The following is a 26,652-nucleotide window of genomic DNA, read 5'->3' as shown; positions in this document are numbered from 1 at the left end:
GGCGGGGATGGGGGGTGGAGGGGGGTGAGGGGGGAAGGAGCGCACTCGGGGCTCGAGGCCGATTATGTCGTATTCCTCATTCATGGCGGGAGGGGGGGGGGGGTTGGGGGTGGGGGGGTGGGGGGGAGTGGGGGGGTGGGGGGGTGGGAGGAGGGGATGGGGGGAAGGAGCGCACTCGGGGCTCGGAGGCCGCTGTAGAGAAGGGAGTGAGAAGTCCGGCTGCTCTGGGCCCCCCGGGGTGGGGGAAAAGGGAAAAAGCGAAGAGAGGAAAAACGGAGCTGAGGCGGCAAGGTTGGCCACCACCTCAAGGGGAAGAGAAGAGCCGGGCGTGTCTTTTATTTATTTGCACTTATTTGTGCCTTTTCTTTGATTCTTTGGTTATTTAGTCATATTTAGATTTTAAATTTTTAGTCATATTTAGATTGTTTTAAATTTATCTTATTTTACTATTCTTTAGACACCTGTTTTTTAAACAAGAGACAGAAAGTATGGATCCAGATGGGAGCGAAGGTAGGGAATTGGAAGGAATGGGGGAGGGGAACCATAATCAGAATATAGTGTATGAAAATAACTTTAAAAAGAATTAAAAAAAAAACCTCTTTCTTCCTTATGGTGCCTTTGGTCATAGTATTTTATCACAGCAACAAAAAAAATAATAAAGTTACTCACATCTGGGAAAATCCTCACAGACACACAGATAAGAGATATCTTTCGCATCCCCCTGATTTTAATTTCTATTTTATGTGTGTATGTATTCTTTCCTCAGGAGTAGATGGGAGTGGCAGCAATGACAATTTAGTCTTAGTCTTAGAGGCATCTCTTTGTATACTCAACATCTAAGATCAACTATCACATGCAGGGTGTTATCAAAACAGATTACACAAGGGCATGCCATTCTGCAGCTAAGAAGTTCTTGTCACCCTGAAGATAAACAGTCTTCATAAACTTGTGGCTCTGCCTTAAGTGAAGTAGAGAGAATTAATCCTTGATAGAGGAGAGCACATATCTAATAAAAGCCTTGTAATAGGCAGGGAGCCGAGTGGAAAGTAGTCTTGGTGCTTAGAAAATGAAGTTATGTTGAGGGTAGGAGATAGAGTTTAGGTCGTCTTGCATCAAAGCCTAGTCTGTGTGGCACCTGCTGGAATGCTGGTTGCCAGGTAGCTATGATACATGTCAGTTCTACTTTAAATGGACAAGACAATGAAGATACACATGGATTGATTACAAGGAAGAGAGTTTAGTTCTCATGCTCTTGTCCATCTTTGATTCCTTTTAACCTGTCCCAAGGCAGGTCTCAGAATGTTGTTTTTTTTTTTTTAAATTTATGTATGTATGTATGTAAGTGCATTAGTGTTCTCTTCAGACACACTGCAGAGGGCATTGGATCCCACTACAGATAGTTGAGAGCCATCATGTGGTTGCTGGGAATTGAACTCAAGACCTCTAGAGGAGCAGCCAGTGCTCCTAACCACTGAGCCATCTCTCCAGCTCCCTCAGAATGGCTTTAAAGATATAATTTGCTAGGAAACAGGTAACTTTCATTTCTGAAAACAAGAAAAGAAACCGTTTGGTCTTAAGCATTAAATACCTGGAAATTTTCTATCAAAGAGGGACTAGAAGCAGTCAATTTTGTGAATTCTGTTTAGAATCTGGTATACTTCGGCCTCTGGTAACTTATCATATCTCAGCCTCACAGTGATTTCTACCCTGATCTAGAAGCAGGGCGGTGACAAACAACCTGGCTCGGCCAGTCAGGAAAGGTGGGAGCAAGCCACAGGTGGCAATACACACCCGTGAGCCCAGCACCTGGAAGGTGGAGTCCGGAGGATCTGGAGTTTAAGATCATCCTTGGCTACAAAAAGAAGTTGAGGTCAGTCTGGGATACAAAATACACACCAAAAAGGTGTGGCAGCACAATGCAAACTGCAGCACCATGAGGGTTAATTCCATGTGTCCTTGGTCATATTTTGGTCAGACATCACTCTGAGAGCGTAGTAAGGGTAGTTTTGAAGAGTACCATTTGAATCTGTAATTCAGTGAGTACACTGCCCCAGATCTAGTCCTTCATCCAATCAGTTAAAGGCCTGAAAGAACAAAAGAGCTAACTGTCCCTAGAAAAGTGACACCATTCCTGCCAGTGTCTTGAATAGGACATTGGCTTTCCCAGTCCTTGGATGCAAACTGAACATTGTCCTTCTTGAGTCTGGAGCCTTTTAGCTTTTGACCTGAAACTCACACCCTTGGTCTCCAGATTTTAGAAAGCAGCCTCTATAGGCACACCACCCAATTCTTTAAAGATAGGTCCCCTCCAACACACCCATACATTGTTCTGATTTTCTGCAGGGTCCTAATACATGTTCAGAAGTTTAGAAATCATGCCATGCATTTTTACATTTAAGAACTCACAAAATAACAATGTGGCTTATTACTGAATTATAAACCATTTACATGAGGATTTGTTAAACATGGGTCTGTAGTATGGAGAGCTCTTGGTACTGCTTCAAGGATATCAGCAAGAATATTTACATTGGGCTAGGACAAGAGAATAGGCTCAGACAAGAATTTGACACTGGGCTAGGACAAGACTCAAGATGAATAAACCTGGGGAATATGTTCTTTATGTCTTGTCTCATTAAGCCCCTAAATACAGTGATCATGGGACCTTTGTTTATACTTTAGAACTGATCCTATTCTTTGCATGTACCCAGAATGATATAAAAGCAGAATGGGAGAAATTAAACCTGTTTCAGCATTGGCTGGGGTCATGTTATAATGTTGTCTAATTGTTTTTTCTTTTTAAAATCCTCATTTCCTCCCTCAAGATCCTGTTGACTGACTAAGCTGGCTTGGTCACTGTAGGTCTCTGAAAACCTTGATGTACCAAACCTAGGGAACCCATAAACACAGAGCCCTAGATAAGTCTATGAGGGAGTTAGATAATAACTTGATTCCTAGCTTTTTTTTTTTTAAATGTATTTGGCGATGAGAGATCCTAAGGTGTTTTCCAGTCCCACACCCTCCTTACAGCTTCCCCCTCCCACCTGGAATCAAGCTAGGCAAGTTCCATTCTCAACCCACAGGAACATTCTTGAGTAAAACATTCTCAGAATGTACTGACAGATAGTTACCTGAACCTCTGGAGAGTCCCAGGTAGAGTTCAAATGTGTGTCCTGCTTGCTAGCCAATAGATTTAAAGGTCAATATGCTTAGTCAATACGTTTGAACTGTAACTTTGCTGGTGTAATCTGTGCCCCTAAAAAAGTATAAAGACTCCTTTTAATAGCCATTCAGGGTCACCTTCTTAGAAACTTGCCTTTGAAGGTTGACCCCAACACACCAGAAAATAAACCTCTTACTTTTGCATCAATCTGTGTCTTGCTGTCTCACTCAGGGGCATCTCGAAGTACCACTGACAGAGGGTCGGGGTCTTACAGCAAGAGAAATATCATATAAGCTAAATCATAGTGGAATCAAGCTACAAAATTTGTTCTGTCCGAATTCCACAATCTCAACACTGCTATTATAACCATGGAAGACTGCTGACACCAGAAATCAGTCGAGAAATTTGAATGGATACAGTAATGGAAGTATTTCTATCCTAACAAGTGATAGGCTAATGGAAGTTTGCAAGAAAGCAGGCAGGCATCCCTGATATCTCTGTAGAAGCAACTCCATTTGAAATATATATAATAAATACTTTCACATTACTGACTTCAATTGACAAAACTGAAATGTCCAGTTAAGAAAAAGAAAAAAGATGGGCTGGAGAGATGGCTCAGTGATTAAGAGCACTGACTGCTCTTCCATAGGTCCTGAATTCAATTCTCAGCAACCACATGGTGGCTCACAACCATCTGTAATAGGACCTGGTGTCCTCTTCTGGTGGGTCTGAGGACAACAGTGTACTCACATACATAAAATAAAGCAATCTTAAAAAAAAGTCCTACATTAAAAAAAAAAAAAAATGCTCTGCAGAGTGTCTAAGGGGAGTCACTGGACGTGAACATAGTTACCATGTGTAATGGCATTGGTTTTAGGTGATACAGTCAACATTCTGGAATCGAAAGCAAGCAATTTTTATTTTAAATATTGTTTTGTGAATTCATTGGCATGCCAAAGTGTGGACTTAGTGGGGAATAAGCTTTGTGCAGCTTATTATCAGTATGTGTTATAGGTGAACCTTTGAGAAAAGTAGAACATTAAATGCCATGTTCTTAAAACTTTTTTAAAAGATGCTTAGATGTATTTGAGTGTTTGTTTTGCTCCTATGTATGTCTGTGCACCAAGTGTGTGTGGTGCCCTCTAAGGTCGGAAGGTGTTGGATCCCCTGGAGCTGGGTTACAGATGGTTTCAGGGCACTGTGTGGGTAGTGAGAATTGAACATGTTTTATCTCCAAGAACAAGCACTTTTAACTTGTGAGCCATCTCCCCAGCACTCCACTGAAATGTTTTTTCTTTTTTGTTTTCAGACAGGGTTTCTCTGTATCTATGAATCTCCTGGAACTTGCTCTGTAGACCAGGTGAACCTCAAACTCAGAAATCTGCCTGCCTCTGCTTCTCAAGTGCTGCAACAAAGTGAGACTACTAACATACTCTTCGATAAAAGACTGAGAGTCAAGCCAGAGTGTTTACATAGTTAATTCCCCAGCAGTATGGTAGGAGATAGGCAAACATCTGCTGATAGATCGTTCTTCCTTAGTAATCTCGTCATACAAGGACACAGCAAGCAAGCAATGTCACCGCTTATGGAGTGTAACTTATGAAACCCCCCTCCCTATACTAAGCAGTGTGGAACACAGCACATCAAGAGACCAACTGCTGCTTACTCAGTAGGGAAGCTCCTGCCAACTCTTGTCCCACACATACCAGATCCTTTAGTAACTCTGCTGTATCATATGGACTGTCTTAGCACAGTGCTTATGAGATATGAGGATGCAGGAACTCTTGGTTAGACCCAAGATAACCACCCAAGTAAGAACCAACAGGTTGAGCCTTAGACATTGATCACTTTATTCTGAAACTGATTTTTACACTACATGAGTAGGAAAGTTTTTTTTTTTTCTTTTTGTTCTCTCAAGAGTAACAAAATTAACAGGAAAAAAATATTAGTGGAATTCCATGGGTGGCACATTCACAATGATTTAATGCTAAGAAAGCTGTTTAAGGCACTCTCACAGAATTCCTAAATTAGGTAAAGGATTAAAGGATTTTAGCATAGTAACCTCACCTTCACCTCTGCCCTGCCAAGTTGGGGTACTTGGCAAAAAACAAAAACAAAGCAGTTCTACATTGATTCAATCTAAAACATCATTTTTAAAGATATACAAATGGTCTTGGTGAGAATTTCCAGATAATGGGTTTTCAGAGCTATGTAGGAAATCTCACCTGTATATTTAATAAATGTTTATTAGCACCTGTATACAAGGCACAAAGCAGGACATAAGAGTTCCAAGTCTGACCACATGTGAAGGGCCCAATGGCCTAATGAAGGATCAGAGCAACACCCCCAAAGCATAACCATTCCCTCAAGAGATATGAAGTGCAGGACAAGGGAAGGCAATTTGACAGTCAGGAAGCCCATTTAGTTCCAATGGGTGAGAACTTGTAGACAACTCTTCTATGAAATTAGTTTTTTTTTTCCTAGTCACCTTCTAGAATGTAGAAGATAAGTCTTAGCCAGATTCCTAATATCTGAGAATGTACATTATCAAATAGAGCCCCAGCCTATGACTTCTGCAGTCATTAAGAACTACAGAGTGGCTTCAGTTCAATGACAGTTGAACACCAACTTCGGAATGTACAGCAGGGGTCACTGTGACAGAAGTTTTCTTCCCCGTGTGTCTTCTCTGATGTTGAATAAGGTATGAAGGTCGGGTGAAGCCTTTTCCACAGGTTTGGCACTCAAAGGGCTTCTCACCAGTGTGTACTTTTTGGTGTTCAATAAGGCTTGTAATCCTACTGAAACTTCTCTCACAATCATTACATTGATAAGATACAGGAGTTTCAATATTTTCCCAATGGCTTTCCACCCTACTCTGACTTTCCCAGTAAGGTTCTGGAACAAAAAAATCTTTATCCCCAGTATGGGTCCTCTGATGTCTCAGAAGATGTGAGCTACGCCTAAAGGCTTTGGGACACATGTTGCACTGGTATGGCTTCTCCCCAGTGTGAATTCTGTGATGTTCAAGAAGGCTGCAGCTCTGAGTGAAGGTTTTCCCACAGTCATCACACTCGTAGGGCTTTTCCCCAGTGTGGGTTCTCTGGTGTTTGATGAGATCTGAGCTGTGACTGAAGGCCTTACCACATTCTTCACACTCATATGGCTTCTCACCAGTGTGAACTCTCTGATGAATAATGAGAGCTGAGCTTCCAATGAAGGCTTTGCCACACTCCTCACATTCATAGGGTTTCAATCCAGTGTGGATTCTTTTGTGTTTACTTAGGCCTGAACTCTGAGCAAAGCTCTTCCCACATTCACGGCAATAGAACCGCCTGGTTCCTGTGGCACTCTTCTGTGTTGTCTGTAACTTGCTTTCCTGCTCACTGGCTTCTGCACCTGTAGGAATCGGGACAGTGTCTTCACCCAGGAAGCACACTGTCTGCTCAGGCTTTTGTTCCCTGTATTCTTCAGCTCGAGGCAAGTCCCTAACCTTAGTCTGCATGTCCTGATCTGAAACACAAATGCCAATAATTGTTAATTATGCTTTGCACAGGAACACTGTAATGAATAGCATAGAGACAATAATCATAAAGGTCTATGTGTTCAGCAAGGTTATTAAGCATTTAAGTGCAGAAATCAGGATGGAACAAAAAGGAGGATAACAGAAGAGCTACTGAGGCATGAAGGCAGGAATGGGGTTGTTGGAAGAAGGGCATAACCAGGAATAGTGGGAGTGGAGAGAAAGTGGTTGGTGAGAACTAAGGATTCCTGCAGATACACAGTGGAGGTTGTAGAGGAACCCCGAAGGTGTACTAATAGGAAGGCAGCAAAGACATGTACCTAAGATTAAATACTTCACTTTCTCTTCTGGAAAGAAATAGAGCTAAGCCCTTCAGAGGCCAGAATGTCATTAGTGAGTCATAGATCTTGAATACTGAATTACAAGATTTGAAGCTATACTGCTGGACTTTGGCTTTGCTTAAATGTGATTGGTTTTATGCCCCAGTGCTTTCCTTTTGGAGTAAATCTTTTGACTTGTTCTTTTTCTTTTTTAAGATTTATTTATTTATTTATTATGTATACAGTATTCTGCCTGCACATATGCCTGCTGGGCAGAAGAGAACACCAGACCTCATTACAGATGATTATAAGCCACCATGTGGTTGCTGGGAATTGAAGTCAGGACCTTTATAAGAGGGGCCAGTGTGCTTGACTTCTGAGCCATCTCTCTAGCCCTTGACTTGGTCTTAATTTCACAGGAACCAAAAGTTAAAGAGATTCTAAATTTTAAAATGTTGAGTTTTTTTTTTTTTAAAGACTTTGAGATTTATCAAATTATGCTGTTTTAGGTTGGAATATTAACAAGGCCTTGGGTATAAACAAGAAAGGAAAGGTTATGCTTTAATAATGGATGTATTTGACAAGAGTCAACTAACTTATGCTAGTGACTTTTTGTCAATTTGACACAAACTATAAGGGTATCTCAAATGAGGAATCCTTTCCATTTGGTAGGTCTGTGGCAAGTCTGTGGGGGCATTTTCTTGTTTAATCACTGATGTGGAAGTACCCAGCATATTATCAGTGGTGCCATCCCTGGTGAGGTAGTCCTGATTGTAGAAGAAAGTCAGGTAGTGTCTTAGGGTTTTACTGCTGTGAACAGACACCATGACCAAGGCAGCTCCTATAAGGACAACATTTAATTGGGGCTAGCTTACTGGTTCAGAGGTTCAGTCCATTATGAAGTTGGGAACATGGCAGCATCCAGGCAGGCATGGTGTAGGAGGAGCTGGAGTTCTACATGTTCATCTGAAGGCTGCTAGCAGAATACTGGCTTCCAGGGAGCTAGGATAAGGGTCTGAAAGCACCCCCACCCCCCACCCCAGTGACACACCTACTTCAACCTTCTAATAGTGCCACTCCCTGGGCCGAGCATATACAAACCATCCCAGGAAGTAGGCCAGTTAGCATTTCTCAGTGGTCTCTGCTTCAGTCTGTGCCCTCAGGTTCCTGTATGAGTTCATGCAAGGACTTCCTTCAATCAAAGACTATGGGATAAAAATAAACCCTTTACTCCCTCAAGGAGTCATAGCATTTATTATAGCAACAGAAAAGAAACTAGAACAGATGTAAGAAAGACTGAACACAGGAAGCAACAGAAAACAGGGCAATTCTGAAAGGAATTCTGCAGTGTTCACATCTGTTTGTGATAAAGATTGTATTGGTTGGTTTTGTGGCAACTTGACACAAGCTAAAGTCATGAGAGGAACAGCCTCAGTTAAGGAAATGCCTCTAGGAGGTCCACCTATATGACATTTTCTCAATTAGTGATCAACTGGGGAGGGCCCAGCCCACTGTGCCTGGTTCTATCCACGGACTGTCAGTCCTGGGTTCTATAAGAACATAGGTTGAGCAAGCTGAGCAAGCCAGGGGAAGCAAGCCTGAGTAAGCTACTTTTGTCCATGGCTTCTGTATCAGCTCCTGCCTCCAGGATCTTATGCTGTTTGAGTTCCTGTCCTGACTTCCTTCAGTGATGAACAGCAATGTGGAACTGTAAGATGAGTATGTAAGATGAGTACACCCTTTCCTCCCCAACTTGCTTTTTGGTCATGGCGTTTTATTGCAGCAATAGAAAGAAAATAAGGCAAATTGGTAGTAGGATTTGGGGTATTGCTATGACAGACCTGACCATGTTTTTGGGAGGATTGTGGAAGAATTTTGAGTTAGAAAAGCCACTGAGTGTTGAGAGCTTAGTGTGATGGGCCATTTTGTTATTTTGAATTAAGATTCTGCCATTCTGGTCATCTGGGGTTTAAGAGTCAGCCACAATTAAGACCAGCACGGCTGAAGTGAAACCTTTGCTTTCCTGGGACAATTGATGCTGGCTAGCTGGAACTAAGGAATTAGCAGTGGTTAAGAAGAGACCAGCATCACTGAGGTGGCATCTTCTGGGAAGTGTTGTCTAAGAATCAGCACTTAGAAGGTATGTTCCAGAGGTGGTTAAGGTTGTACTTATTGCTAGCAGCGGGACTTGGTAATGTGTAAGGGTCACCCAGCTGGTACTGGTTTTGAAGGCATGAAGGGGTCACGAGAACAGCTGAGGCTTGGCACTGTGAGAGGCCAGGAAAGGCCATTGGTGAAGGTGCAGCCTTGGTAGCAATTGAAGGTCCAGGGGATCATGCAAAGAATTTGAAGCTTGGCACCATGAAGAGAGTCTATGAGAGGCTATTTGAGAAGGTGCAGCCTAGTTGCAACAGAAGAACATTTTGGAGATGTCAGTATCATGGAATGATCACCAAGAAAGCAGCAGCAGTAGAATGGAGCCAGCTAGAGCCTAGAAGATAAGTTTTGAGCGATGCAAAGGGTAGAGCCACAGAACTGATTCAAGCCCTTTGGGGGATCCCAGAAGACTGAGTGAATCCCAGATAATTGGATGTTGAGTTATTTATACTGCTGGTTTGGTTTTACCTGGTGCAAATGGTTTCTGTCCCCTGTCTTCCCTCTTGGAGGAATTTCATTTAATTTTGATTTTTATTGGTGCTCACATCTAAGACTTTGGACTTTTAATTTTATTTTTTAAAGATTTATTTTTGTATATGAGTGGTCTACCTGCATGTACAGCTTCATTCCAGAAAAGGGCATCAGATCCCATTATAGATGGTTGTGAGCCACCATGTGGTTGCTGGGAATTGAACTCAGGACCTCTGGAAAAGCTGTCAGTGGTCTTAACTGCTGAGCCATCTCTCTCTCTAGTCCCCTGGACTTTTAATTTAATGTGTTTGAATTTGTAAAGACTGCAATTTTTAAAGTTATTCATGAATGTGGAGGTTTAAATATGGTTTGTCCAGGAATGGCACTATTTGGAGGTGTGGCGTTGTTGGAGTAGATGTGGTCTTTTGGGAGGAAGTATGTCACTGTGGGTGTGAGCTTTGAGACCTCCTGCTAACCTTGTGGGAGCCAGTCTTCTCCTAGCAGTCTTCAGATGACAAGGTAAAACTCTCAGCTTTTCCTGCACCATGACTGCCTGGATGTTGCCATGCTCCCACCTTGATGTTAATGGACTGAACCTCTGAAGCTGTAAGCCAGCCCCAATTAATGTTGTCCTTATTAGAGTTGTTTTGGTCATGGTGTCTGTTCAAAGTAGTAAAACCCTAACCAAGACAAAGATTTTAATGTTATATCTTGGGAATGAATAAGAAAGGAAGGGTTGTAGCTTAATAGTGATGTGTTTGTGTGTCATCAGAGAGGAAGAAGCCTAAGTTGAGGAAATGCCTCCATGAGATCCAGCTATAAGGCATTTTCCCAATTTGTGATTGTTGGGGGACTGCCCAGCCCATTGTGGGTGGTGCCACCCCTGAGCTGGCAGTCCGGAGTTCTATAAGAAAGCAGGCTGAGTAAGCCATGGAAAGCAAGTCAGTAAGCAGGATCCCCTGACCCCCACCCTCCATGGCTTCTGCACAAGTTCCTGCCTCCAGGGTCTTGCTCTATTTGAGTTCCTGTCCTGACTTCCTTCAGTGATGAACAGCAATGTAGATATGTAAGCTGATTAGACCCTTTCCTCCTAATGTGCTTTTTGGTCATGGTGTTTTGTTGCAGGAATAGAAACTCAACTGGGACAAAGACAAAAGTAGTTCTGGTAAACTGTGACCTGGCAGTGGCAGGCACACCAGAAGAGATCATCAATTCTCTGCGAAAAACTGAAGGCCCTACCATGCTACCAAGCATGTGACATTTGACAAATCTTGTAACCTACTGTGTCCTTGCTTTAGGTGTTAGGGCCTATGGCTGGTGTTTAATGTTGCTTCTAACCATTGATTCCATAACCCATGTCTTGTGGAGAGGCTCCTCAGTCTTTTTGCTAGTCATGGATAGGAACAGGAAGGGAAAGGAAAAGATTTTTTTTTGCAGTTCTTTGAAGCCATGATTTCATGCATGCTCAGCAAGAGTGCTGTCCCTGTAAGATGTGCACCCTTCAGCACTAAGTATTCCCTGAGCATGTCCTCTCAGCCAGAACAGTACAGGGGATTCTATGCTTTATCCCATTCGCTGTCACTGCAACATTGTGTATGCTACTGGTTCTTGTCAACTTGACACAAACCTAGACTTACCTGGGAAGAAGGAATCTTAATTGAGAAGATTCCTCTATTAGACTGGCCTGTAGGCAAGTTTGTGGGGACATTTCCTCGATTAACTGTCAATGTGGGAAGACCTAGCTCATTGTGGCAGTGCCAGTCCTGAGCAAGTGTCCCTGAAGTACACAAGAAAACAGACTGATTAGGCCATGAGGAGCAAGCCAGTAAGCAGTACTCTTCTGCAGCTGTTGTTTCTACCTCCAGGCTCCTGCTTTGAGTTCCTGTCTTGACTTCCTTTGATGGTGGACTATGATGTGGAACTGTAAGTTGAAATAAATCCTTTCTTCTCCAAGTTGCTTTTGGTTATAGTGTTTTGTCATAGCAATAGAAACCCTAACTAAGACAAAGGATAAAGAACCACAGTTATAAGCAGGAAGGAGCTAGTCAATAACAGTGTTTCAAACATAATGAACTCAACAGCTTTTAACAGCCTCATGGGGAAGTAGGTTCTACTATATAAAAGATAGCAAGAAGCCTGATTAGAAATTGGTACTCATCAGTCTTACCCAGGGAAACCAGGCTGCCAGAGTTCTCCTGCATTCCATCTTTGTAGAGGTTCATCTGAGATGAATCCTGCTCTGTCCATCTGGGGGAAAGGACTGGGGCTACATCTTCCATTTTCAGCAACCCCTAAAAGAGTAAAATTCCACCAAAGAGATGGAATAGGTAAATATCTGGGTTGCAAGCTCACAACCTTTCTATCCCATCCCCAAATGGTGAGACCTCAAGAATGTTGTGTGAGGGGCTCAGTGGTTAAGGGCACTATCTATTCTTTCAGAGGACCTGGGTTCAATTTCCAGTATCCACATGGCAGTTCACAACTGTCTGTAACTGTAGTTCCAAGGTATCTGACACCCTCATACCAATGCACATAAAATAAGATTAAATAAATTTTTAAAAATGCTATTCAAAGTTAAACAGTAAACAAACCTTGAAATGGACAAGGAAATTCACATCCCAACTAGGAACTGGGTGGAGAATTGAGGCTAGGGATGGAGATGAGTGTGGAGAAGCACACTACTAGTAAAGAATGTTGAGGAGGGAAAACAGCTCTAATTCACCTGTAATTCCGATGTGAGCCTAGTAGCTGTCACTCCATCTTCTCCACAGTGCCCCACGTGGGTGACTATGACAAAAAGAAGCTCTGGGTGAGACTCACTCTAGCATCAGCCTTCTTGCATTGTAAAACCCAGGTTTAAAATCTTGACTAATAAATTTATGCAAATACAAGTTTATAAAATGTTTTAAGAAGGGAGGGGGGAACCCAAAACCAAAATACCCATAAAGCCTAGTAATACTAACCTCTAACTTCTGAGGGCAGGGATCCCAAGGACTCCTGCTTAAGCAGAGGCTCCATGGGCTCCATCTGGCTACTTTCTGAGCCCTGAGCTGATGTCAGCAGTACTGCCTTGGAGCAAAGGAGTTCCTGCCCATCGTCATCATCTGGAACCTGGAAGTCATTCATTCATTTTTATTTTCTATCTATTTATTAGACATTTCCAAAGACATTTCCTATCAGCTTGGCATTGTATCCAAATTCTACAAATATGTACTCATTTAATAGAAACAATTCCTTCATAAGGGCACAACTTATCCAAAATCATGCTACTAAATGGCAAAGCTAAGATGGGAAGTTAGGCAAGTATTTCCACAGTCCGATCAATGCTTATTATACACATACAGATTTATGAACCACTTTAGGAAAATGGTGATACAAACCCGTCACCTGCAAATTTCTTATCAGAAAACTGAGGATGGTAATTCTAGTTTAGTCTACAGAGTGAGTGAAAGCAGTAAGCTACATGAAACCACCCATTAAGGCCTGTCCTGTCCTGCCAGATGCAGGTTTGCTTCTAGATCACTAAGTCAGTTTCCAAGCCGTTCTCTTCTGCTGCTCAGCCTTTCCACATCTTTAATACAGGATAAAGTTCAGAGAATTGTGGCGACTTCTCACTGTTACAAAAGTCAGGAAATAACTCCCAAGTGCAGAACCTTGGCCTTGGTCTTTGGTTAGAAGGCCATGAGTTCTCCAGTACAAAAACACTAGGAATGAAAGAGGAAATTGTCTGCTAAAACACGCCAGAGGTGGAAGTTAAACCTGGCCTGTTTTCTACCAGAGGTTTAAACAAGGAACCCATAAATCTGGATAGGAAAAAAACAAAACCGCAAGCCCCAAAATAACCTTTTTAGATTCTAGGATCTAAGAAAACCATAGAATTCCCCTCCACTGTCAACCAGAACTACCAAGGGACATGGCATAAGCACCATATTACTGCCAGCAAGCCACTGCAGATGTTGTTTCATGTGACAAGCCAATAAAACACCTACAAAGTCATTTGTGCCTATTCCACTGCTCAAACCTGTCCTTGTGTCTTACTCAACACACGAGTAAGAAGTACCTATGTAACCTTTCACTGCTCTGCTCGACACATTCTACCCCAGCCTCACTAGGACTGAGTTCTTCCACAATCCTTTTATTTTCCTTTATGCGATTAATTATCCTGAGGGGCCCAGGTCAGTTCGCTGGTTGCCTCAGGTTTCCAGCATAGACAGACTTTGCGGGCTCTAAGCAATGCCTTCCTTGGCTCTTGTTTGGTTTCTGACAGGCACAGGGCATGGGTCTAACTAAACCTGTTCCTTCTACCTGTGGAGGTGTGTCATCCAGCTGCCTGTCCAAGTACTCCAGCAGCGCCACCACCTCCTCCCCGCTGTCGGGGTGCTGCTCGCGCACCCAGGCCTGCAGCTCCCCTGGCAGGATGGTCAGGAACTGCTCCAGCACCAGCAGCTCCAGGATCTGCTCCTTGCTGTGCATGTCTGGCCGCAGCCACTGTCTGCAGAGCTCGCGGAGCCGGCTCAGCGCCTGCCGGGGCCCGGCTGCCTCTGGGTAGCGGAAAGCACGGAAGCGCTGGCGGGAGCGGTCAGGCCCAGGACTGCCCAGCCAACTGGTCTCCTCTGCCAAGGGGGAGGCCTCTTCTTGTTCCACCTTTATGACCAGTAGCTCCATCTGGTCTTCTGCAGAGTGTGAGTCCAGGGTTGTGCTTTCCCTTGATTCTCTAGCCATCCCGAACCAAGCAGTTGTCCCGTTTCACTGTAGCTGTGAGTTGTAGTTCTGTAAAAGACTACTGAGAGGTGGAGAGAACCATAAGCCACTATAGTTGCAAATGTTCCCCTCCTCCTAGGCTCAGGACTCCAGGGAAATGCCAAGGAGCAGCTAAGGAGATCCCCACGTTCAAATGTCTCTGTGCCATCTTGTGGGATTTAGAATCATAAATGTCTGTGAGGGTGTTCTGGAGAGATTGAATGTAAGTCAGAAGATCCACCATGACTGTGGGTGGTGTGATTCCATGGGCTCGGGGCACAGTCAAGGTGATAGCAAATGGGGAACCAGCGTACCTCTCCGAATCCTCACTAGTCAGAATGTGAGTAGCTGTTCCCTTGATGGATTGTACCCTCAAACTGTCAACCAAACTAAACTTTGTTTGCTTCTGTTGGTATTTTGTCATCGCAACAAGAAAGTAACTAACGTAACAAGTCCGGAGCAGCAGCCACTGCTGTGATAAACTTGACCATGTGTTCCTTACAACTGTGGACTGGTTTGTGGAGAGAACAGTTCGCAGCTGTAGGGTAAGCCCCTATGTATATAAGTAAAGCTTACCAGGTGGGAGTTTGGAATTCCAGAATGCCAGAAATATGTGAGCAGAGGAGGCCTAGCTAGTAAAATTTGTTTATGTTTACATTCTGGCAAAGTAGCTGCATTCTGTCCTTGCTAAGAGAACTTGAGAGTGAATTAAAAAACAATGGAGTAATTTAGCAGAAGAAATTTCAAACAGGATAGCATTCAGGCTGTGCCACACATGACTAGTGTTCACGGCTCTTATTCAAATCCATAGGGAGAGACCAAAAGTATATGAAAAATGTGGTTTGCTTAGGAAAAGATTGTGTACTAGTGTAAGGTTAACAATGAGGTGAATGCAGACTTAAGCTTGTGTAATTGTCAAGCTAGCATCAAAAAGAGAAATCTTGTGTTTTACATCTAGAAAATAGGAAAAGCTCCATGAGGGCAAGATCCCACCTATCCAGCCTGCTATCCTTCAGGACCAAAGACCCCCATACTCCAACTCTAGTTTTCTTTCTGCCAAGGTCTCAACATAGATATAGATCATACGCCTTTGTACCCAAAAAAGCTTCTTTCAGTTCCTGTGTTCCACGGCTGCTCAGGTAACCAGGCTGAAGTTACTGTTTGTGTCTAGAAATTCTCTTGTCCCTGGGTTATGGGACCTTTTTTCTTCTGTTGCCTCTTTATTGTCTCTTTAATGCCCTCCTTCAGTCTGATTAGGTATGTAGACCCCAAAGCTAAGATTCCTGATCTCAATTCTGGTTTGGCTCAAGCCAAATGGGTAACTTTGGTAAATCACTCATCTCTGTGCCTTGATTTCCTCATATGTTAACAGGTTAGGGACAACAGATAGAAATGTGAGCACTGTGAATAGTGGCTAGCATGTGGTGAGTAGATATCACTGCCAACTAATAAAGTATAGTGCATTACAAAACAGTTTACTGGCCTTTCTCCTTCTAAGTAAGAATGGGCTATGGCGTCTGTTCTTGACCCCCCTGCCCCACATTCTTGAGTCCCTTGCAAGATTTTATTGAGCTCCTATTTCTTAGATAAAGACTCTTGGTCCCTATCTTGAGTTGCTGCCCTGATAGTTCTAAGTGGAAATTTTACAAACAAACCTAAGTCAACATGCTTCAAGCAAAGCTAAGTCTCTTGCTTTCTCCCACTTTCCCATTGCAGCATTCTCTACATGTTGCAGCTCTACCCATAGGCATCCTCATACTCCTGTAACTGCCTCTTCTCAGCTTCAACATAAATCATCTACTCCAATCTGTTCTACCCTAGAATGTCTCTCAGATCTGCTGTGTCTCTAGCCGCACAGCTATTTAGCATTATCATTCCCAGCCTAATGAACACGAACACATGCTTTCCTACCCTATTCTCCCAAGCTTCGAACAGACAGTGATCTAAAATTCCTAACCAGGGCATATATGTTTTCATTCAAGCTAGTATCAGTTTCTACAACCCCCTGCTAGAACTTTGGGAATGCCAAATAAAACCTGTCAGCCAGGCTTGATGGAGGATACTTGTAATCCCAGCACTCATCAGACAGAGACAGGAGGAGAGCTGCATGTTTAATGCCAGCCTGGTCTACATAGTGAAATCTAGGGCAATTCAGGGTATATACTAAAACTATCTTTCTAAATAAATAGATTGTCTAGCCCACTGGATTGTGAGTTTCTTGAAAACAAATATCCTCACCTTGTTTTTCTATTTCTCAGATATTAATATATAGCAGAAACAGAATTACTGTGTAAGAGAAAAGACTAAATAAACACAAATGCCTTTTTTTTTTTCTTTTTCTAAAACTCATTCCAAGGCTATTTTTCTCAAGTTCAGACATTTTAAATGAGGTTACCTCTATGGTATAAAAAAGATGGGACTACCTGATAGCTATTAGAATAGTTAGCAGCACTCCTGGTCTCTGCCCACTAGATGACAATAGCACCTCCAGAGTTGCTAAATGTCACCTTGGGAACTATAATCCACTATTGGGAGAGTCCAAATATAGGGGCTAGGAATACAGCTTAGTCAATAAAGTACCTGTGACACACGGTTGAGAACCTGAGTTCAGATCCTCAGCAACCATGCAAACCACCACAGGGTGGCAAGCATCTGCCATTCCAGCACTGGGGATGTAGAGATGAGAGGAGCCCTAGAGTTGTTGGCCAACTCTTACCCAACTGGTGAGCTCTAGGTAGAGTGAGAGACCCTATCTCAAAAACATAGATAATTAAATAAAAATAAAGGTGGAAAGCAATAGAAGACATTTAATACAGATCTCTGGCTTCCATGTTCACACATGTGTGCATGTACCAGTATAGACACATGCACAAACATTGGAACACAAACATACAACTCACAAAAATGTAAACTTCAAAACTGGAAAACAGGCTGATATATCTTGGTGATAAAAGCTTATAGAAAACTTAAACCAGAGAAGGGAGTTACCTGGTAAGAAGGTAAGGACAAAGGCTGCCTCCAGAGTACACAGGCAGGCAAGCTTATTTCCATGGTTGGACAACGGACAGCAGATGGATGGGCAGATGTACTGGAGTTCTCTGACCCATACAGAACGAGTAAAGGAAGCACCCTCCCTTTCTTTCACTGTGTAACCATAAAAGCTGTAAGTGTTAAATGGGCATTCAGTAGCTGCCCAATGTGCTTCACAAGGCAGCCAAAGTTGGCATAGTCCATGACAGAGAAGGCTGGCTGAGAATCCCACCCGAGGTAGAACATAGCCGCTGTAATAAGACAACATTTACATACAAATGCTCTTTCCCTATCTCTATCAGAAGTATGACCTTGGAAATGTCACATCTTAAGTAGTCAATGCCTCAGTTTTTCACAGCTTCCCAGAAGCTGTGAGACGTAGGCAACCTAAAAGGGACAGAAGACCCAATTCCTTTGAATCAGGATTCAAACTAGATTTTAAACTAGGACTGACTGCAAAGTTCTGTAGGCACACTGAGACGGCAGTTCATCCCTCTTTACTCAGTGAAATGAGATCAGAACAGGTAAGCTAGAATTACTAAGGGAAAAGACAGTTCCAAGTCTGTGCCCACCTGAATTTCTATTTCTCACTCCAATTTCCTACGATTTATGAGATAACTCGGGTGACAGGAGTTCGGTAACCTCAACTCATTCGTTTTTTTCTTTTTACTCTCGGCAATCTTCTTGCCTCAGCTCCCAAGAGCGGACAGTCCTGCTGTGAACCATCACACAGGGGGTGGGACGGACACTCTTACAAAGAATCAGAAAATACTTCCTAATTAGCTGCCACAAGAGAGCTGAAATAATATAATTTTATTCAAATAAGTAAACCTAAATTTAATCAAGCCTCTATGTCCATGAACTCATGTACAGGAAAAAAACACAAGAACAAATTAAAAGTATTAAAGTTATACTATGTAAGAGAACCACTGGGAAGCTTTGAAAGCCTCCTAATAGTTGGACAGTCAAGGTGAATTGAAGTAGCCTCTGGGGGTGGGTCACAGGCCTCAGTACCTGAGAACTTAGTGCGTGATCCAAAGTACAGCCAAGTTTGAGAACTAAGAAGCTAAAGAGAAGATCCCCGCCCCCCCCCCAAGTATCAGTAGAATAAAGCAACTGATGTGAGAATATTGAAAACCCAAGTTCTCCCACAAATAAATGTTACTTTTAAAGAGGAAGCAAAAGGAAGGTGGACTATCATAGACTACAAGGGACAGCAATTCTATACATACTATGTAGTTTAAATATAGTATGCTTTAACTGTAAAAAGACACTTATGGGTCAATCAGGAAAGCATGAATGCAATATTAAGGAATTACTATCAATTCTGTTCATGATAGTATGTCTAAATTAAAGTTCCTACTTTATAGCACATTGCTGTACCTGCAGATGAAGGGATCTGTTGTCTTGGCCTCTAGTTAGCTGTAAAAAGAATGAAAGGAAGAAAGGGGTAGGAAAGCAGGAAAAGGAAGGAAAAGGGAGGCAGGTAAGGACAGATGAAGGAAAGGGGAAGACCAGGGGAAAGGCAGGAAAAGCATGGCTGAAGAGGATTACAAGATTTATGGCTGAATGGTGGGCCTACTATTGCAGGTGAGTTGGAGTTCTCTCTGACTCACATTCAAATCTTTACTAATGTAATTTTAAATAGTAAACAAAATCTTATCTTCTTTCTTTCCTGAGTACAGTCCAAAGCATTTTGTTGGGATCAAGGAAGGTAAGAGTAGAGCTGAGGCTGGAAAAATGAACACTGATACAATCTTAATAATCATTTCACACAGTCCCGTTTTGTCAGCTTTCCTATCTGGAGTCTCACCAACTGGGCAGAGTACAAAGGTACCGGACCAGAAGACTGTTTACCAACACAAGCGTTTGCCAAATAAGTAAACCAAAGACAAGGGTTTTGTTTTTGTTTTTGTTTTTTGTTAAGTTACAAATAGAGAAAAGAATGCTACAGGGATCCCTGTATACCCTCAGGAGGTTAAAGATCCAAATTCCTTAAGAAAAAGAAGGAAGATGAAAGGACTTTCAAAGACCACAAGAGGCATCAACTCAATGACCATGGCAAACTGTATATGGTCAATATTAGCTTTAAAAACCTGCAAAAAGAACAAAGGGTGTTAGTGGGAACTTAGGATCAGATCGTCTTATCTCTAATCTATCGCCAATCTACCTATCATCACTTCCATCTATCAGCCATCCCTGTGGTTCTCACACTGGAGAGGAATCTCCCTGAGGGTCAGAAAGCTGGCAGGTCCGCAGCAATGACTGCTTACACCAGGGTCCTAATCCTTCTTCACGGTTAGACGCTCCTCCTGTTTCTCAAGCTCCTCCTCCCACCAAAAAAAAAAAGGCATCCCCAGGATTTTAAACCTCTGTGAGCCTGACCACTACAAGACACTACACAAACCACTTTTACTCTTTGCTGTGGGATAGGCTCTTTTCCAGAATGTTCTATTTTCCCTCCTAAAATACATAAGTCATTCATTATAAAGAGAACTGGTAAATAGCACTAACATTCAAAAGACAACAGCCAGTACCAAGGCTAATCGATGAAGAGAAAGTGCTGTCCTAGTTAGGAAAAGCAACAGGAATAATAACAGCTATCTTTACACTGTGCAGATTACCCCGTGCCTGGTACTATTTTAAGCACCTTTGCACAAATGAAGCCATTTACTCCTCACAACAATTCAGTAAGTTAGGCGACATCATTATCCCCTAAAATAGCAAAACACAGAAAGGTTAAGGGACTTGGGGGAGAAATCACAAAGGAGCTGAGGCCAGATTCGACCAGGCAACCCGATTCCAAAGTTCTGGCTCTCTTCCAGGACCCCAGAATAAAGACCTTGGAACTGACCTTGTCTCCAGGAAAAGCAAAACTGTGACGTCTCCCATTTTCAAAGCTTAAGTACAAGACCCGAGAATCCCATCGCCAAACGCCCTGAGACTGACCAGACACCCGGAACCGGCCTGAGGCGAGGCGCCCGAGGCCCTGTCGGGCGCTCGGCCTAAGTGGCCACCGAGTTTATCTTCCCGGCGCCACTAGGCCGCGGAGGAAGATGTTTTGTCCCACCCCCACCGCCCACAAGCAGCCGGCCCCCGCGGGAGGACGGTAACAGGAGGGGACCCAAACCCACCCGCGAACGCAGCACCTCGTAGCACCCCGCAGTCACAAAAGTGTCGAAAGTCCGACCCCGGGGGGCGGGGCACAGAGCACTTCCGGCTTCTCTAGGCACCAGCGACACTCTATGATTCCTCCGCCCCACCCCCCCACCCCCTTTCTCCCTCCTCTTGGTGGTTGCTTCGTAAAAAGACTTTTAAAAAGAAATTCTCTTAGCTGAAGTAGCAATGCAACATTTTCTCTCCTCCCTTTACTTCCTCCAGTCTTTTCCGTCCTCTTTGTGGTTGCTTCGTAAAAAGAAAAAAATTTTAACTTAAGTAGAATTACATCACTTTCCTTCCTCCCCTTCCTCCCCCAGTCTTTTTCCTACCCTCTCACTCTCAAGCTGATAGCCTCTTTTCTTTGTTATTGCTACATTCATGTGTGTGTGTGTGTGTGTGTTTGTGTATATGTATATGTATATATGTTGTATATATGTATGTGCATGAACAAGTATATATCTATCTCTACAGATATAGAGATATCTGTATCTGTATCTATATATGTACATATTCTACTGGCTAAGGTTTTTTTTTTTATGTTATTTGTGTGTATATGATTTCAAGGTTTTCAAGGTCTTGAAACCTTGGACAGATAATAAGAGGACTCATCTCAGGGAGAGACTAATTCTCCATTTCCCAGCAGTCAATAGTTGCCAGTAATTCTTTGGTTTGGGGTGGCACTCTGTGAAATTTTACCCGCTTCCATTGATATTGATATTGTCTATTGATACTGCAATTGTTTCAGTCTTGTGTATGCAGCCATTTCTTGGAGGCTGTTTCACAGCTGACATCCTAGAATTCTTACTTTTTTTTGCCTCCTCTTCCTCCATGTCCTCTGAGTCATAGATGCAGGAGACATGATGTGGGGTATATCTGTTGGGGTTGGGACCACCATGATCTGTCAATCGTTGTTCTGTATCCAACTGGGTGTTTAGTGATGGTCTCTATTTGTTGTAAAGAAAAGCATCTTGGATCACAGGTGGTAGCTACATTATCCAGGAAAGATGACTCTAGCACCAAGAGACTTTCAAAATTTGGTTTTTCCAAGGACAACTAAGGGAAGATAGCAAAAGAATGAGCTCCTCTATAGCCTTCCTGAAATCTCTGTGATGTCAAGAAAAAGGAAAATTATATGTTCTGTATCGTCAAAAAAATGCCCTAGGGAAATGCATAAGAAAATGTTTGTTTAGAAATTGGATGAAAAGGGAAAATAAGAGTGAGGGGAAATTAAACTATTAATTATAAATATATAGCAGGGGTTTTTTTGGGGGGGGTTGTTTGTTTGTTTGTTTTTTCGAGACAGGGTTTCTCTGTGTAGCCCTGGCTGTCCTGGAACTCACTTTGTAGACCAGGCTGGTCTCTAACTCATCCGCCTGCCTCTGCCTCCCAAGTGCTGGGATTATAGGCGTGCGCCACCACACCTGGCAATATATAACAGCTTTAAGGACCATTCTGAATGCCCTTTATAGAATAAGCCAAGATAATTTAATCTTCAACTTATAATTAGCAAATTTAGCAAAGCTACTAAAATTTCAAAATTGATATTGATAGTTACATTTTTATAACAAACACAAATAAGAAAACATCACCTTAAAAGATAATCATTACAGTAGCAAGACAATATAAAAGAGACCTCAGCAGAAACAGAAGGCTTTATTTATTAAGGGTAGACAGTTGAAAGCCGGAGACGTTGGCTCATTCCTATGATCCCAGCATGTGGGAAGCTGAGAAGGAAAATCACCTCAAGTTCCAGCTCCAAGCTTGGAGTTCTGGATTACACGGTGAGCTCCATCCTCACAAAACAAAACAGGCCCACTCATGGTCATGCAAGCAAACACAACTAAACCCAGTGGTTCACACACACACAGAGACATCGTGTTGTGGTGATCCCAGCCACAGAATTATTCTCATTGCTACTTCATAGCTGTAACTTAGATGTTATGAATCATAATATAAATATCTGATATGTAGTATATCTGATATGTGAACTTGGTGAAAGAGGTCCCAAAGAAGTCACGACCCACAGGCTGAAAGCCACTACTCTAGACAGCATTGCTTCTATTTTTGTGTCATAAGTACACGTGGTCTTATTTATCTATATGAAATCTAGGAACTACAAATGAAAGCATGCAATATTTGTCTTTCTGAATGTGAATTCATTTGCTTAATATGATTATCACCAATTATATTCATTTCCTATAACTTGATATAACTTTTTCTTTACAGCTGAAAAATTCTATCTATCTATCTATCACATTTTAAACCTATTTTCTCTGTTGAATGGATGGCTAGTTTAGTCCAAGAACTTAGCTATTGTGAATAGTGATGTAATAAACATTGATATGTAATTACCACTGTGTTATGTTTACCTGGAGTCATTTGGATAATATTCAGCAGTGGTATAACTGGATCATATGGTCCAGCTAATGAAGATTTTCTCTCATTCTAGGCTGTCTTTCTCCTCAATTATTTCCTTTGCTATACAGACACATTTTAATTTCTTCCTTTCCTCCTTTAAAAAAAAAAAGATTTATTACACACACACACACACACACACACACACACACACCATGGCAGTCCTCAGACACACCAGAAGAGGGCATCAGATCCCATTACAGATGGTTGTGGGCCACCATGTGAATGCAGAGACTTGAACTCAGGACCTCTGGAAAAGCAGTCAGTGTTCTTAATTTCTTTAGACAGCATTTGTTAGCAGTTGGCATGTATTTCCTGGAAGACTGGCGTCATCCTCACAGTCATCTTGCTTCTGAAGCTTTTCTCCTACTTTTCCTTCTAAGAGTTTCAGCGTTAAAGATCTTCCAATAAGGTCTGATTCATTCAGGGTTGGCTTTTGTACAGGATCAGAATAAGGATCTGTTTTCATTCTCTTCCATATGCAGTACTGAGATCACACACACATCACACTGAAAACAGCTCATTAGGAAAAAATGATGAGCACCTGAATGGCAAAAGCTCACTGTAAATTAGACTTCTTTTTTACTTTCACTATATTTTTTACGCGTACGAGTATTTTGCCTGCATCAACATCTGTCCACCATATGAACGTGTGGCACTGGAGAAAGCCAGAAAGGAATACTGGATCTCCTGGAACTGGAGTTACAGGTGGCTGTGAGCTGCTATGTAGGTGCTGAGAATCAAACCCAGGGCTTAGGCAAGAGTGGCAAACCCTCTGAGCTCTTGAGTCATCTCTCCATTCCCTATTACTAGAAAAAATTAACCAATAAACACAGAGGCTTAAGATGTGGTTCCGCTGGTAGAGTTCATCCTTAATGTGTGCAGAGCACTGATTTCAGTCCTCAATTCCACAGCGTATGATGATATTGCTTGTAATCCCAGTACTTGGGAGATAATGCAGAAATTTAAGGTCATCTTTAGCTACATATTGAGTTTGAGGTCAGCCTAGGATATCAAGAAGAAATTCATAAAAATAAGTAGTTCAAGGTCATAAGGTCCAAGAAATAATGTATATACATCTACAATATTTTATTGTAGATGTATATCAGGAATTTACATAATTAAAAACTGTTACTTTTTAAATTTTTGCTTGTGATGCCTGAAAGGCTTTAAAATTTGTAACACATGTCATGATTTTTCCAGACTAAATATGCATTTGGTACCTATGTTTATAATTTTGATTTGTTTTTCTTAGATATGGTTTCAAAAATAGTATTTTATTTTATATTATAAAATTTATGAGAATGAGAGACTTGTGTTCATAACTATTATATACAGTCCAAGAGCAAACCTTTAGCACAAGACTGTATTAAACAGACTTTGAATAATTAATAAAATTTAAAAATCAACTAATAGCATAAACTTGTAATTTCCAAATTTGGGAAGCAGAGGCAGGGGCATCAGGAGTTCAAGGCCATCTTGGGCTGAATAGTGAGTTTGAGGTCAGTCTGAACTATATGACAGTCTGTTTCAAAGGCACAAAGACATCAGCGTAAGCTTCTGCCGTGTGTTGTCCGCTCTCTTCTCTAGTTCTGTGGTTACTACCTTGATCCCCGCTTACACTGTTTTCATTAAGGACTTCATTGCAGTTTTTTACTGATCCCCCTGCTCCTATTCTTACTTCCTTAGAGTCTGTTTTCCAAAAAGCTGCTACAATAACATTTCTGGGTGGGAATTTAATCATGTTACCTAGATTCCTCTCTGGGGGACACAGGAAAAGTAAGTGTTGGTGCTCTTTGCTGCACACTCTACTTTCTAGTCAGTCAGAATTGCTCAGTTTTTTAGATGCATCAAGTATCTCAACACAATCTGGCAGACAACTTTCCCAAATAATATTTGCTTAAGCATTTGAAGTATTGTTAAAGCACTTTTAATACTGTTAAAGCACCATTAAAATTAATGGTAGGGCTTTATTGTTACCACTTCTTTTAATATTTCCAATCATATTGAGAGCTGGGACTATTTAACTCACTTATTAATAGCTGTTTTACTTGGTCCTAGCTGCCCTGAGCAAGGCCTGTTAGCCACAGCCCATTGGTCTGAGCTAATGTCAGGTCTATCTGCCTTAAGCACTTCAAGAATGTCTTCAGGAAGCTACATGTCAACTGCAGCTGCTCGCTCAGAAGGCACACTCCCAATCACAACGTTTCTGTTTGTGCAAGGACGTTCTAAGTACCACATGCTTTAGTGAACTCTGGGATCCATTTCCACACAGGCCAGAGGGAAAATGCTTTGTCTGGTGACCCAACAAAAGAACTGCACTGTAAAGCCGGGCGTGGTGGCGCACGCCTTTAATCCCAGCACTCGGGAGGCAGAGGCAGGCGGATTTCTGAGTTCGAGGCCAGCCTGGTCTACAAAGAGAGTTCCAGGACAGCCAGGGCTACACAGAGAAACCCTGCCTTGGAAATTAAAAAAAAAAGAACTGTACTGTAATCGGAGAAAATAGTTTTTGAATCAAAAACAGCCCTGATGGGTACAAACACCTTTGCGTCATTCTAGCTCTTAAGCAGGCTGTTCAGCTTACTGTTTCCGGTCAATCAGGCAACATCCTAACATCCTCTCAAGCATCCTAGCAATCTCAAGCGTGGGATTATCTGTTTGTAGGGTCCTCTTCCTCTGCTGTCCATGTTGTAGGATCATAACGGAGGACTTCCGGGTGCCATTTCAGGATCTGGGATAGGAAGTTAGCAAAAGCTGCTCGTAAGTATTTCTCTTACTCTCACCTTTGTGGCTTTAACCTTGACGGGGGATGAGTATCATCAAGTTTTAGTCAGAAACCAGTTAAATAGTTAACATACCTGTATGCAGAGCTGAGCAGGAACCTGCTTTAGAGACATACAAAAGGAAGGCAGAAATAGCAGGTTTTCCCGTTGATTTAGTTTCTGTGTGGGTCCAGGTGGAGCCTACTTCTCAGCAAGGCAGTTGCTAAGTCACCTGCCAGGCACACACAGGATTTACTATTCTAGCTAAATCACAAGTTTGTTTTAATTCATTTCACACTGCAATTGCTTGCTCACATACTTGTCTTCTTCCAGAGCTTCCTCCTAATGCTGGGACCCTTTAATAAAGTTCCTCATGCTGTGGTGACCCCTCTCCCCCAACCATAAAGTTATTTTGTCGATATTTCATCATTTTAAGTTTGCTACTGTGATGAATCGTAATGTAAATAACCGATATGCAGGCTATGTGATAGGGGACCCCAGTGAAAAGGTCGTTGGCTCTCCAAAAGTGTTGCAGCCCACGGGTTGAGAATCCATGTTCTATAGTATGATTCCAGAAGAGAAATACAGGAGGCTCTAGGAGGGAAGGCAAAAACAATGCCCAAAAAAGGAACAAATTTACGTTTTCGCCGCCTCTCTTCTCTCTTTACACTGTCAATTTAGAGTCAAGGTTGGGAACAGATCTGACATGAGGAGGAATACAGGCTGAGAACTAGCAGTCACTTCCAGTCCCACCGTTTTTGTTTTCATGCATCTACCAGCGCCCCCTATAAACTCAGCCTCCAACGGTGGAGCAGCGATTTGGGCCTAAGCTTGACAGCCTTGAGTCGTCGAAGCTCAGTTATTTCGTAATTCCCTGAGAAAAGCTGCTTTTAGAAAGAGGAAAGGAAGGCTTAATTT

General features: G+C 42.3%; 1 protein-coding gene across 5 annotated transcripts; it reads right to left on the bottom strand.

Moving 5' to 3' along the window:
- Nucleotides 1-4,986: 4,986 nt before the first annotated feature.
- LOC110308633 (zinc finger protein with KRAB and SCAN domains 3) lies at nt 4,987-20,600 on the bottom strand. Of its 5 annotated transcripts, none has more exons than XM_021181054.2 (6): nt 20,533-20,600; nt 13,934-14,411; nt 12,592-12,739; nt 12,351-12,415; nt 11,796-11,919; nt 4,987-6,670 (listed from the first exon to the last, which is right to left on the bottom strand). In XM_021181054.2, exons 2-6 carry the CDS (start codon nt 14,348-14,350, stop codon nt 5,763-5,765), a joined length of 1,662 nt encoding a protein of 553 aa, XP_021036713.1. In that variant the 5' UTR covers nt 14,351-14,411; nt 20,533-20,600; the 3' UTR covers nt 4,987-5,762. The 5 variants fall into 5 exon arrangements, with proteins under 5 accessions (XP_021036713.1, XP_085687393.1, XP_021036714.1 ...); XM_085831267.1 differs by having other exon boundaries at nt 4,987-6,556; XM_021181055.2 differs by having other exon boundaries at nt 13,934-14,408; nt 20,533-20,599.
- Between the last annotated feature and the right edge of the window lie 6,052 nt (nt 20,601-26,652).

This window comes from Mus caroli, unplaced genomic scaffold, assembly GCF_978045245.1.
Source record: "Mus caroli unplaced genomic scaffold, Mus_caroli_1 scaffold_15, whole genome shotgun sequence".
Lineage (NCBI taxonomy): Eukaryota > Metazoa > Chordata > Mammalia > Rodentia > Muridae > Mus > Mus caroli.
The sequence above is the reverse complement of the archived record's forward strand: the minus strand, read 5'-3'. Positions and strand labels throughout refer to the sequence as shown.